A 12,707-nucleotide genomic window follows, 5' to 3' on the forward strand; every position below is an offset into this window, starting at 1 on the left:
AGTCCTGCTGGTACGTTCTGTTGCTGTGTGTTTCCATTCCATGATTAATGTAGTTTGAAGAGAAGTAATAAAATGAGCTCTAACATGGAAAGTAAGCGTTTCCGGACACATGTCCACATAACATATTTTCTTTCTTTGTGTGTGAGGAATGTTTCCTGAAAGTTTGGCTGTACCTTTTTGTAACACCCTGTATATCTTTTCATATCAATCATACCAACAGTACCCCTACTTAAACAACTATCACTCTTTTCACGTCAGGTCTGTTCCTTCCAGCCTAGTCATCCATGCATGCCATACCTGCAGTGGAAAGAGGAGTTGTTGAAAGAGAAATTACTGAAACATTCTGATAACATTACCAGAGCTTTTGTTACACACAGTATCCTATTTAGTCCATCCATAGAGAGATCTGCTATGCCATCTCCTCCTCTGGCACTAGTAAACCTATCAACCAGCAAGTGACCAGCACTCCTCTGATCATGTGACAGAACTGTTACAGAAAACTTTATTGGAACTCATGCATTTGTGAAAATGGATATGTGTGTAGCCTATAATAATTTCCAGTCAGGTCATAGTGGAAGACCTTATTATGAAATCTTAGAAAGTTATGTTGTTGTTGTTGTTGTTGTTGTTGTTGTTGTGGTCTTCAGTCCTGAGACTGGTTTGATGCAGCTCTCCATGCTACTCTATCCTGTGCAAGCTTCTTCATCTCCCAGTACCTACTGCAACCTACATCCTTCTGAATCTGCTTAGTGTATTCATCTCTTGGTCTCCCTCTACGATTTTTACCCTCCCCGCTGCCCTCCAATGCTAAATTGGTGATCCCTTTATGCCTCAGAACATTTCCTACCAACTGATCCTTTCTTCTGGTCAAGTTGTGCCACAAACTCCTCTTCTCCCCAATTCTATTCAATACCTCCTCATTAGTTATGTGATCTACCCATCTAATATTCAGCATTCTTCTGTAGCACCACATTTTGAAAGCTTCTATTCTCTTCTTGTCCAAACTATTTATCGTCCATGTTTCACTTCCATACATGGCTACACTCCATACAAATACTTTCAGAAACTACTTCCTGACATTTAAATCTATACTTGATGTTAACAAATTTCTCTTCTTCAGAAATGCTTTCCTTGCCATTGCCAGTCTACATTTTATATCCTCTCTACTTCGACCATCATCAGTTATTTTGCTCCCCAAATAGCAAAACTCCTTTACAACTTTAAGTGTCTCATTTTCAAATCTAATTCCGTCAGCATCACTCGACTTAATTCGACTACACTCCATTATCCTCGTTTTGCTTTTGTTGATGTTCGTCTTATATCCTCCTTTCAAGACACTGTCCATTCTGTTCAACTGCTCTTCCAAATCCTTTGCTGTCTCTGACAGAATTACAATGTCATTGGCGAACCTCAAAGTTTTTATTTCTTCTCCATGGACTTTAGTACCTACTCCAAATTTTTCTTTTGTTTCCTTTACTGCTTGCCCAATATGCAGATTGAATAACATCGGGGAGAGGCTACAACCCTGTCTCACTCCCTTTGCAACCATTGCTTCCCTTTCATACCCCTCGACTCTTATAACTGCCATCTGGTTTCTGTACAAATTGTAAATAGCCTTTCGCTCCCTGTATTTTACCCCTGCCACCCTCAGAATTTGAAAGAGAGTATTCCAGTCAACATTGTCAAAAGCTTTCTCTAAGTCTACAAATGCTAGAAACGTAGGTTTGCCCTTCCTTAATCTAGCTTCTAAGATAAGTCGTAGGGTCAGTATTGCCTTATGTGTTCCCATATTTCTACGGAATCCAAACTGATCTTCCCCGAGGTCGGCTTCTACTAGTTTTTCCATTCGTCTGTAAAGAATTCGCATTAGTATTTTGCAACTGTGACTTATCACACTGATAGTTTGGTAACTTTCACATCTGTCAACACCTGCTTTCTTTGGGATTCGAATTATTATATTCTTCTTGAAGTCTGAGGGTATTTCGCCTGTCTCGTACTTCTTGCTCACCAGATGGTAGAGTTTTGTCAGGACTGGCTCTCCCAAGGCCGTCAGTAGTTCTAATGGAATGTTATCTACTCCCGGGGCCTTGTTTGGACTCGGGTCTTTCAGTGCTCTGTCAAACTCTTCAAGCAGTATCATATCTCCCATTTCACCTTCATCTACATCCTCTTCCATTTCCATAGTATTGTCCTCAAGTACTTCGGCCTTGTATAGACCCTCTATATATTCATTCCACCTTTCTGCTTTCCCTTCTTTGCGTAGAACTGGGTTTCCATCTGAGCTCTTGATGTTCATACATGTGGTTCTCTTATCTCCAAAGGTTTCTGTAATTTTCCTGTAGGCAGTATCTATCTTACCACTAGTGAGATAAGCCTCTACATCCTTACATTTGTACTCTAGCCATCCCTACTTAGCCATTTTTCACTTGCTGTCGATCTCATTTTTGAGACGTTTGTATTCCTTTTTGCCTGCTTCATTTACTGCATGTTTATATTTTCTCCTTCATCAATTAAATGCAATATCTCTTCTGTAACCCAAGGGTTTCTACTAGCCCTCATCTTTTTACCTACTTGATCCTCTGCTGCCTTCACTACTTCTTCCCTCAAAGCTACCCATTTTTCTTCTACTGTATTTCTTTCCCCCATTCCTGTCAGTTGTTCTCTTATGCTCTCCCTGAAACTCTGTACAACCTCTGGTTTAGTCAGTTTATCCAGGTCCCATCTCCTTAAATTCCCACCTTTTTGCAGTTTCTTCAGTTTTAATCTACAGGTCATAACCAATAGATTGTGGTCAGAGTCCACATCTGCCCCTGGAAATGTCTTACAATTTAAAACCTGGTTCCTAAATCTCTGTCTTACCATTATATAATCTATCTGAAACCTGTCAGTATCTCCAGGCTTCTTCCATGTATACAGCCTTCTGTTATGATTCTTGAACCAAGTGTTAGCTATGATTCAGTTGTGCTCTGTGCAAAATTCTACCAGGCGGCTTCCTATTTCGTTTCTTACCCCCAATCCATATTCACCTACTATGTTTCCTTCTCTCCCTTTTCCTACACTCGAATTCCAGTCACCCATGACTATTAAATTTTCGTCTCCCTTCACTACCTGAATAATTTCTTTTATCTCATCATACATTTCTTCAATTTCTTCGTCATCTGCAGAGCTAGTTGGCATATAAACTTGAACTACCGTAGTAGGTGTGGGCTTCATATCTATCTTGGCCACAATATTGCATTCACTATGCTGTTTGTAGTAGCTTACCCGCATTCCTGTTTTCCTACTCATTATTAAACCTACACCTGCATTACCCCTATTTGATTTTGTGTTTATAACACTGTAGTCACCTGACCAGAAGCCTTGTTCCTCCTGCCACCAAACTTCACTAATTCCCACTATATCTAACTTTAACCTATCCATTTCCCTTTTTAAATTTTCTAACCTACCTGCCTGATTAAGGGAAGTGACATTCCACACTCCGATCCATAGAATGCCAGTTTTCTTTCTCGTGATAAAAGTAATATGAAAAGTCAATGAACAATTCTAAACTGTCCAGTAAGTCTGTTGTGAATCAGTCTAGTGTTGAAACTGCAGACTACTCAGAAAGCTAGAATATTAAATTCATCATTTAAAAATGAAGATACTTCCATAGTGACATTGTGACTGTACCACACAATTGAGAAATACTGAAATAAGCATTCCCAGTGTAGAAAAGCAAAATAATGCTGGAAAGAACACGGAACTAGACCATGGCAGAGTTCTTATATTAGACTTTCAAGTGTTTAGACTGTGGATTTAACTTTGTTCCTAGTTCATATTTATGAAGAATGTCTCATATAGCAGATAGTCATAAGCAGCTGGGAAAGAGCACTATTCACTCCTTTTTACAAAAGTGGAAATGAATGGATGCACAGAATTTAACATAAATATCATTAACATCCACCTGTTGCAGGGTGCTAGAGAATGAACATTATGATGTTTCTGGAGGGGGATAAAAGCTTTTCTCAAGGCATTATGTTTCAGGAAAAACCAAGCAGAAATGTCATACTGTCCTGACATTACTGTTGTTTTCTCGGAAGTTCTCTTTGTATGTGAACAAAAATAAGAAAAATCTCCTTAATGAACAGGTATACTCCAGTTAATATCTGGTCGTAAATTTCTATAGCTATCAGATTGTTTAACTATTTGGTTTCACTACTAAGAATCAATATTAAATTGTACAAACATTTAGGATCAGTACTAGGGAATGTGAATGGAAGGGTCCTGGTAAAGTGCAGAGTTTTGATAAAGGAATACAATACACTACAGCAAAGGAATGAAGGCTACTGCTCAAGTGTTTGTTTGGAGTCCTTATTAAATGAGCATAACAGCACACATCAAACAGATTCAGAGATGAAGCACTAGGATTATAATGGGTCATAGTAAACCATACTGAAGCATAAGAGATGCTTTGGGAACATAAATGGAAATCATTGAAAAGATGATGACATTGTTGGGCACATACCAAGTCATTTAGACAACCCGCCATCCTAACCGACTCTCACTCAATATATTAATAAAATAGGATATAAAAATAACTAACTTTGGTACAAAGTACCCTCCACCAAGCACTGTGCAATGGCTTACTGATCACCCATGTAGATATTCACAATACTGTTATGAACACCATGTTCCACTACATATTTTGTAAAATTGCACTAAGTTTAACATCAAACATGATGGTGTGGACACATGACATTGTGGCTGACATTGTCAGCTTAGACTCCTACATTTTATAGGTCCTTCCAGAAGCAGTTGTGTGTGGCTATCATAGAGGCAGATAGTGTAATTATCTATACCTTTGCACATTCCTGACATCGTGTTTAATGTTGCTTATGTTGGTCTTTTTCGTGCTGTAATAGATTTTTTTCCCAACCTGCTCTTTCACTGGATGTCTCACTATGATTTCCAGTAGTCAGTACCACTTGAAGAAGGAATATTAGGCTTAGTCCCATTGACGTACCTCTGGGTTGTGCATTTACATCAAAATAGGCTGGTTGGTGAAGACTCCAGTATACATTCATTACTTCTTAGTAGCACTTTTTCATGCTGCAATAATAACATACATTATGCAGTCATTTAGTTTTTCACCGGAATGCCTGTTGTAAATAATTGCTTTTTTTTTTTTAACAATTATGAATAGGATAGATTTCCACACCCCTTCAAGACAATGCACCGACCAAACGTTTCCGTTTCCTGTTCCCCCTCCCCCACGGCCTCCCAACACAGTCCCTGAACAGCCTTATCCTGACGCCTTCTAGACCTTACACGGTCCACCAGATAGCACTCTTCTCTCCCCCACCCGTACTCTGCTATCCCTACCACTTCCTTGCCCCACTCCCGATTGCTATTTTCGCCAGAGATTTTGTGTGTGTGTGTGTGTGTGTGTGTGTGTGTGTGTGTTTTTTGCACCCCTTGTTGTTTTGCGTGGCACTATCACAGCACAGGCCTACATTGATGATTTAAGCATGTTCTTGCTTGCCACTGTTGAAGAGCAATTTGGCGATGGCAACTGCATCTTCTAGCACTATTGAGCACCTGTTCATAATGCACAGCCTGTGGCAGAGTGGTTACATTATAATAACATCGCTGTAATGGACAGCACACACACAGTCCTGACCTGAATCGTATAGAGCACCTTTGGGACCATGCATGCACCTGAGGTTTTGACCGAAAGCTTAGTGTGTGACAGCCTTCCAGATTGCCTTTCTGCAACTTTACGTGTCATCCTTGTGGTGAGTAGCAATCTGTCCTTTCATAACTGCTTTGTGTAAATGCTTTCTCTGGTTGATAAGCAAGATTTCCTCACTCCTAAACATCCCTAGGTCCATTGTTTCCGATATGATAGCGAAGTGGGAACGTAAAGGGACACGTACAGCATAAAAGCATATAGGCTGACCTTGTCTGTTGACTGACAGAAACTGCCGACAGTTGAAGAGGGTCGTACTGTGTAATAGGCAGACATCTGTTCAGACCATCACATAGGAATTCCAAACTGCTTCAGGATCCACTGCAAGTACTATCACAGTTAGGCGGGAGCTGAGAAAACTTGGATTTCATGGTCGAGCGGCTGCTCATAAGCCACACATCATGCAGGTAAATGCCAAATGAAGCCTCACGTCTGTAAGGAGTGTAAACATTGGATGACTGAACAGTGGAAAAATGTTGTGTGGAATGACAAATCACGGTACACAATGTGGCGATCCGATGGTAGGGTGTGGGTATGACGAATGCCCGGTGAACGTCATCTGCCAGCATATGTAGTGCCAACAGTAAAATTTGGAGACAGTGGTGTTATGGTGTGGTTGTGTTTTTCATGGAAAGGGCTTGCACCTCTTGTTGTTTCGCATGGCACTATCACAGCACAAGCCTACATTGATGTTTTAAGCATCTTCTTGCTTGCCACTGTTGAAGAGCAAATTCGGGGATGGCCCCTGTATCTTCTAGCACTATCGAGCACCTGTTCATAATGCACAGCCTGTGGCAGAGTGGTTGCATGACAATAACATCCCTGTAGAGGACCGGCCTGCATAGGGTCCTGACCTGAATTGTATTGAACACCTTTGGGATGTTTTGGGACGCCAACTTTGTGCTGGGCCTCACTGACTGACATCAGTACCTCCCCTCAGTGCAGCACTGCATGAAGAATGGACTGCCATTCCCAAGACACCTTCCAGCACCTGATTGAACATATGCCTCCAAGAGTGGAAGCTGTCATTAAGGCTGAGGGTGGGCGAACACCATATTGAATTCCAGCTTTGTTGATGGAGGGTGCGAGGAACTTGTAAGTCATTTTCAGTCAGGTGTCAAGATACTTTCGATCACATAGTGTCTGTATGAATATGTTTATGGCACTATTTGACCTTTTCATAATCATGAATGTTGCTTTATGCTTATTTCATAGATTTTAAACACGTGGTTACAGCTCAGAAAATTTTTGACACTTTTATGTTTTTCTATAGGATAAAAGATCAGTTCGTCTCAATTTTCATACACACTTGTATTTTTGCTAAAAATAATTTTGCAGTTTTTGATAAAATTGAAAGTGTACCTTTTTTTGTCATAGCTGTGGGTGAAAGCGGGTCTGTTGTATTTTTTGTATCTTTTATCCAGTATAAACATTCAAGTGTGTTTAGTAGCTAAAATAATTGTTAAGCTTTGTACTGTACTACCACAGTGTTTATCCACAAAAATTTAGGTTAATCTCAAATAAATTACACTGTAACAGGTACTGGCGGTCAGATTCGCAGTTACCAGTTTCTGCTTCAGAGAGACTTATATATATATTGAACCACCTGTACAGCACAGAAACAGAAGTACAATTTCTGGGATATGCTCTTCAGGTTTGTGTATTATTTACTTGTACTAAAATTAGGAATAAGTTCCATTACACTCTCTCATCACTGTGTTCATAACTTTGTATTGATTCTGTAGCGTCATCTGGCTTCTGCGTGCTTATCTATTGACTTTTTCGAATAACATTTTTGCGTTTAGTTATATTGTCACATGCTGCACTGATATGAGTGATTGGAGTGACACTTACGTATAAATTATTCTAAATCCTAGTAGTTGTGTTGTATTGCTACCTGTCCATATTCGACCAAAAAGCTGGTCAATATGGTTTTTACAAACTGCATCATCTCATAAAATGAGTAAGTGATCATTTATATCTGGAAGGAATTTACAATATGTAACAAAAAACTACACATTGGCCCTAAAATAAATCTCTTATCCTCATTTATGTTTTACTCCACAAAAAAGCTAATTATACATGAACATTGCAGTCATTCACTCTGAAGAGTTACAGTGTCTTATATACCAATGTATGTAGTAGCAAAATCAAACAAAAATGTAATAGATGATAAACGCTTGCTGGAGAAGTTGTTTATGTAGTTGTCTTATTGTGAACCTTTATTTCACATCATTTTGTGTCAGCTGTATTGCCAATTATGTCCAGGATGTTATATCATTACCAGCTGTTTGCCTCTGTGGTGTTCTATAGGTCACATCTTTGTTCTTAAAATGGGATTAGAAATATGAGCATAGAACCACATAAACGTGAATCGTACAGGCAACATAATGTAGATGCGAAGAACAAAGATGTGTCCTACAGAATACCATTGTAGCAAACAGCCTATAATGATGTAACATCACTCACTCAACTGTCAATATAATGAACATGAAATACATAATGCTTAATTATTATCATTGTAATGGTTGTGGATGGGTGCACCTTCAACACTTGAGATTTAATGATCTTCTAGTAGCAAAGTAACCTATATATTTTGGTATATTAGGCTTCCAGTAATAAAACTAAGTGGCATATCATAAAATTACTAGTGCACATAAATGAATTAGCAAGATGTTTGGAAGGGTGGTATACTTTCTACCAGCATTGTATAGTACCAGAATTTCCATACCTTCTACTCACTATTTGATGAGTGGTGCTTTGTCTTGATTGTCAACTTATAACTTCCGTAAAGAGCTTTCTTCCCTTATTTGGTTAGTTTTGAGCTGCTCCATCTTTCCTGAAAGTTTGTCCCACCACCAAACAAAAATACTGTAGCTTTATTTAGTTTTTTTATTCTAGCAGTAATATGAAAGTGTTAGATTGCTACTCGCCACATAGAGGAGGTGTTGAATTGCTGACTTGCCACTCACCACATGGAAGTGGTGTTGAATTGCAGACACACACAATGAAAACACTGCTAAACTTTTAAACACACACACACACACACACACACACACACACACAGAGAGAGAGAGAGAGAGAGAGAGAGAGAGAGAGAGAGAGAGAGAGTTAGTTATGGCTAGTGTCTATGGTGGCTGGTGCCCAACTGCCAGTCTGCCATTCACGTGTGTATGTCATGCTTTTGTGTGTGTGTGTGTGTGTGTGTGTGTGTGTGTGTGTGTGTGTGTGTGTGTTCTGCTTGTGAAGGACTTCTTTGTGTGAAATCTAAAAGCTTAGCAGTGTTTTCATCATACCTCTCTCTGACTCAATGCCTCCTCTGTCTGGTGAATAGCAATCTATCCTTTTCATATTGTTGGTATTCCATCCTGGAATTCCCATTGTTTATATCATTATATTAGTTACTTGATGATTCATACAAGATTAACATCATAATTACAAAGGTACACACATTTTGGATAAAATGTACATATTTCATCTTTCGGTTTTTTAATGTTCTCTACTAATTGTGTTTGAAGAAATAGTGATAGGCCTGAAATCTGTCTGCTTCTATCATTTTCTGTGGATCTGCCTTTCATGCCATATATACACTCAAGAAAGAACCAACAGAAATGACAGACAGTCACTTCTTGGGCATCACTATACACACTAGCTGACAAGAAAAAAGTGAAGCACTGAGAAGATATGGTTGGATATCAGTGTAACATGAACATGACATTGATGGGTATGTAGATAAGAAGAGTTACAATTGTCTGTGGCATAACAGAACAGTCACCAGACTGAATTAGTGTTGTTCGTGTTTTTTATTGTTACCAGAGCTGGTAGGTTATACAAGGGGTGTGAGTAGTGTCAAAATGTGAGTGATCGCTGTGAAGGTCGCAGAGATGCCTCATACACATGAGACAGCAATATCAACACCTAAATGAGTTTGAAAGGGGCTTCATTGTAGATCTCCATTTGGTCGGCTGGTGGAGCGGTGTAAAATCCAGATTTGTGGGGCATTCAAATGTGATGGTGGACTGATGTTGGACTGTGTGGGAATGTGAAGGCAGGCATAATCAACCTCAGAGTTCTGCTCAGCCACGCCAGAGCACCTCAAGTAAGGATCGCTGTATTGTGTGTGAAGCACATCTTAACCCCTTCACAACTGTGCCTCTAAGAACAAGTAACAGACTCCCTGCTGCATTGTGTGTCATCTGTCACTATCGATCAGAGACTATCAGCAGCCAGACTAAGGAATTACCATCGCATGCATAGGCTGCCATTAACATCGCAACACAGATGGCTGTATTTGGAAAGGTACCATCGCTAGGGAGCATGGAACACACAGTTCTGCGCTAGCCAAATGACTATCATTGGCAAGTATGGTGACGACTTGGTGAAAGGGTCTCACTCTTCCAATGTTTTGTGAAGGCACAACAGTGCCAATCTTGTCTACATGTTGTGGAGCACCATTGGGTATGATTTCAGGTCACGGCTGGTGGGTGACTGAGGGAACTCTGATGTCACAACAGTATGTCATGGACCTCCTGCAGCCTCATATGTTAACCCTTGTGTAGTGGTATTCTGGTGCTACTTTTCAACAGGACAATGCTTGTCTATACTTCACAATCTGTCTGTGAACTGCTGCATGATGTTGAGGTACCGTATTTACTCGAATTTAAGCCGCACTTTTTTCCCAGTTTTTGTAATCCCAAAAACAGCCTGCAGCTTAGAATCGAGTGCAAAGTAAGCGGAAGTTCTGAAAAATGTTGGTAGGTGCCGCCACAACTAACTTCTGCCGTCGAATATATGTTCTGCTACACAGGCATGCTTTGCAGGCACAAAAATAAATACTGGCGCCAAAAACTCTGCGTCAGTATATAAATTAAAAAAACGATGGAAGACGAGCTTTTTTTTTCTCCGCCCCAAGTTTCGACCACTGCATTTTCATACATTATCCAACGATGTAAATGCAAATTCCGTATTGTTCATCTTCGAATGTAGCAGCATTTCAATGTACTACGAAAATCCAACTGGCAAGACTGTTTGTTTGGGAATTGTCAATATGGCCAACTCTATGTTCTGAATTTTTTCCCACATGTGAGAAGAGATGGTTGCTAATAGGAACTTTTATGAATAGTGTATCACATGCAGTATTCTCTTTACCATAAGAATAATACGAATATAAACATTTTGCCATGTATTCCTTTGTGTTTGCTGCTATCTCATTTAAATCCTGTCTGCCTAATAAACTACGAAACTAGAGTGAGACAACAGCAAACGTGGAAGAATATACATATTATGTCATGTTTATATTTGTATTATTCTTATGCCTAATAGTGATACAGTCAGAAATGAAGCACGACAATTGACTAGATTTTTAAATGTAAGATGACTCTAATTTCTGTGCAGAATGTAATGTACTAAAGAAGAGTCTGCAAAGATTTTCATACGGAGAAAAATTATCGCTATACTCTCGTTCAGAGCATCTTCTATCATACGCAGTCTATTATTTGGTTCTTGTTTATCATTATCAAAGAAAGCAGCAGTGTAAGTAACAACAAATAGCAGTCTCTTGCCATTGTTTCGCTAATGACAGAATTCCTCTCTTTTTTTTTTTTTATTGTAAACGGCGGTAGCGCGCACAAAAGCAAGCCATGCCGCGAGCGGCGACAGGTCGTAAACACTCAATATCAGAATGCGACAAACAATGGATGACACAGTACAGTAATGCATTTTCAGCTTAGAGTGACATAAACACCTATAACAAAGAGAACGGCACTTATCAGATCAATGAAAAATAAGCAATCAATTCAAACCAGACGAAGCACGTGAAAAAGGAAGGGTACCCTTATAAATACGGACGGAGCGCCTGATCCATAGCAATGGCTACCTGGTAAAGCTTAACTGCTAAGCTTACGACTCGAACCAAACTACTGTAGCTGTATCGTCATTCATTCGACCTAAATTGTTTCTCATATTACAGTGGACCAACTATGTTTCGATTTGGAGGTGCGGCCTAAAACTATTCTCTCCCCTTGAATTTCAAGTCTCAAATTTCAGGTGCGGCATAGATTAGGGAAATTTTTGTTCCCTTGATTTAGAATCTCATTTTTCAGGTGCGGCTTAGATTCGAGTAAATACGGCACTCCCAAGGCCAGCAAGAGGCCCAGATCTGTTCCCAGTAAAAAGTGTCAGACCAGCTCAAACATCAGTTCCTTTCCAGTGCAGTATCAAGGATATGTTAAAATAGTTGTGGGCCGGCTTGCCTCCGTAGAGGTACAACAGCTTTACGAGACCCTTTCTAACCAACTTAATGTATGCATCCACACCAGAGGTGATGCAACATCATACCGATAGGTCGGCTCACACTACCACATCCTATGTAAATTTAAATTTACTCTATTTTGGCAGGAGGAACAACACTTCTGGTCAGGTGAATGCAGGGTTATAAATACAAAATCAAATAGGGGTAATGCAGGAGTAGGTTTAATAATGAATAAAAAAATAGGAGTGCGGGTAAGCTACTACAAACAGCATAGTGAACGTATTATAGTGGCCAAGATAGACACGAAGCCCATGCCTACTACAGTAGTAAAAGTTTATATGCCAACTAGCTCTGCAGATGTCGTAGAAATTGAAGAAATGTATGATGAGATAAAAGAAATTATTCAGGTAGTGAAGGGAGACGAAAATTTAATAGTCATGGATGACTGGAATTCGACAGTAGGAAAAGGGAGAGAAGGAAACATAGTAGGTGAATATGGATTGCGGCTAAGAAATGAAAGAGGAAGCCGTCTGGTAGAATTTTGCACAGAGCATAACTTAATCATAGCCATCACTTGGTTCAAGTATCATAAAAGAAGGTTGTATACATGGAAGAATCCTGGATACTAAAAGGTATCAGATAGATTATATAATGGTAAGACAGAGATTTAGGAACCAGGTTTTAAACTGTAGGACATTTCCAGGGGCAGATGGGACTCTGACCACAATC

At 39.6% G+C, this 12,707-nt stretch overlaps 1 protein-coding gene across 1 annotated transcript in view; it reads left to right on the forward strand.

Moving 5' to 3' along the window:
* The window catches only part of LOC124623192 (DNA-dependent protein kinase catalytic subunit-like), a 565,210-nt gene that overhangs the window by 335,124 nt on the left and 217,379 nt on the right, over window positions 1-12,707 (forward strand). The window contains exon 30 of the mRNA XM_047149022.1: window positions 7,268-7,382. Within this exon, the coding sequence (XP_047004978.1) occupies window positions 7,268-7,382 (115 nt within the window). The remainder of the gene's footprint in view (window positions 1-7,267; window positions 7,383-12,707) is intronic.

The sequence above is a fragment of the Schistocerca americana genome, chromosome 1, assembly GCF_021461395.2.
Source record: "Schistocerca americana isolate TAMUIC-IGC-003095 chromosome 1, iqSchAmer2.1, whole genome shotgun sequence".
Classification (NCBI taxonomy): domain Eukaryota; kingdom Metazoa; phylum Arthropoda; class Insecta; order Orthoptera; family Acrididae; genus Schistocerca; species Schistocerca americana.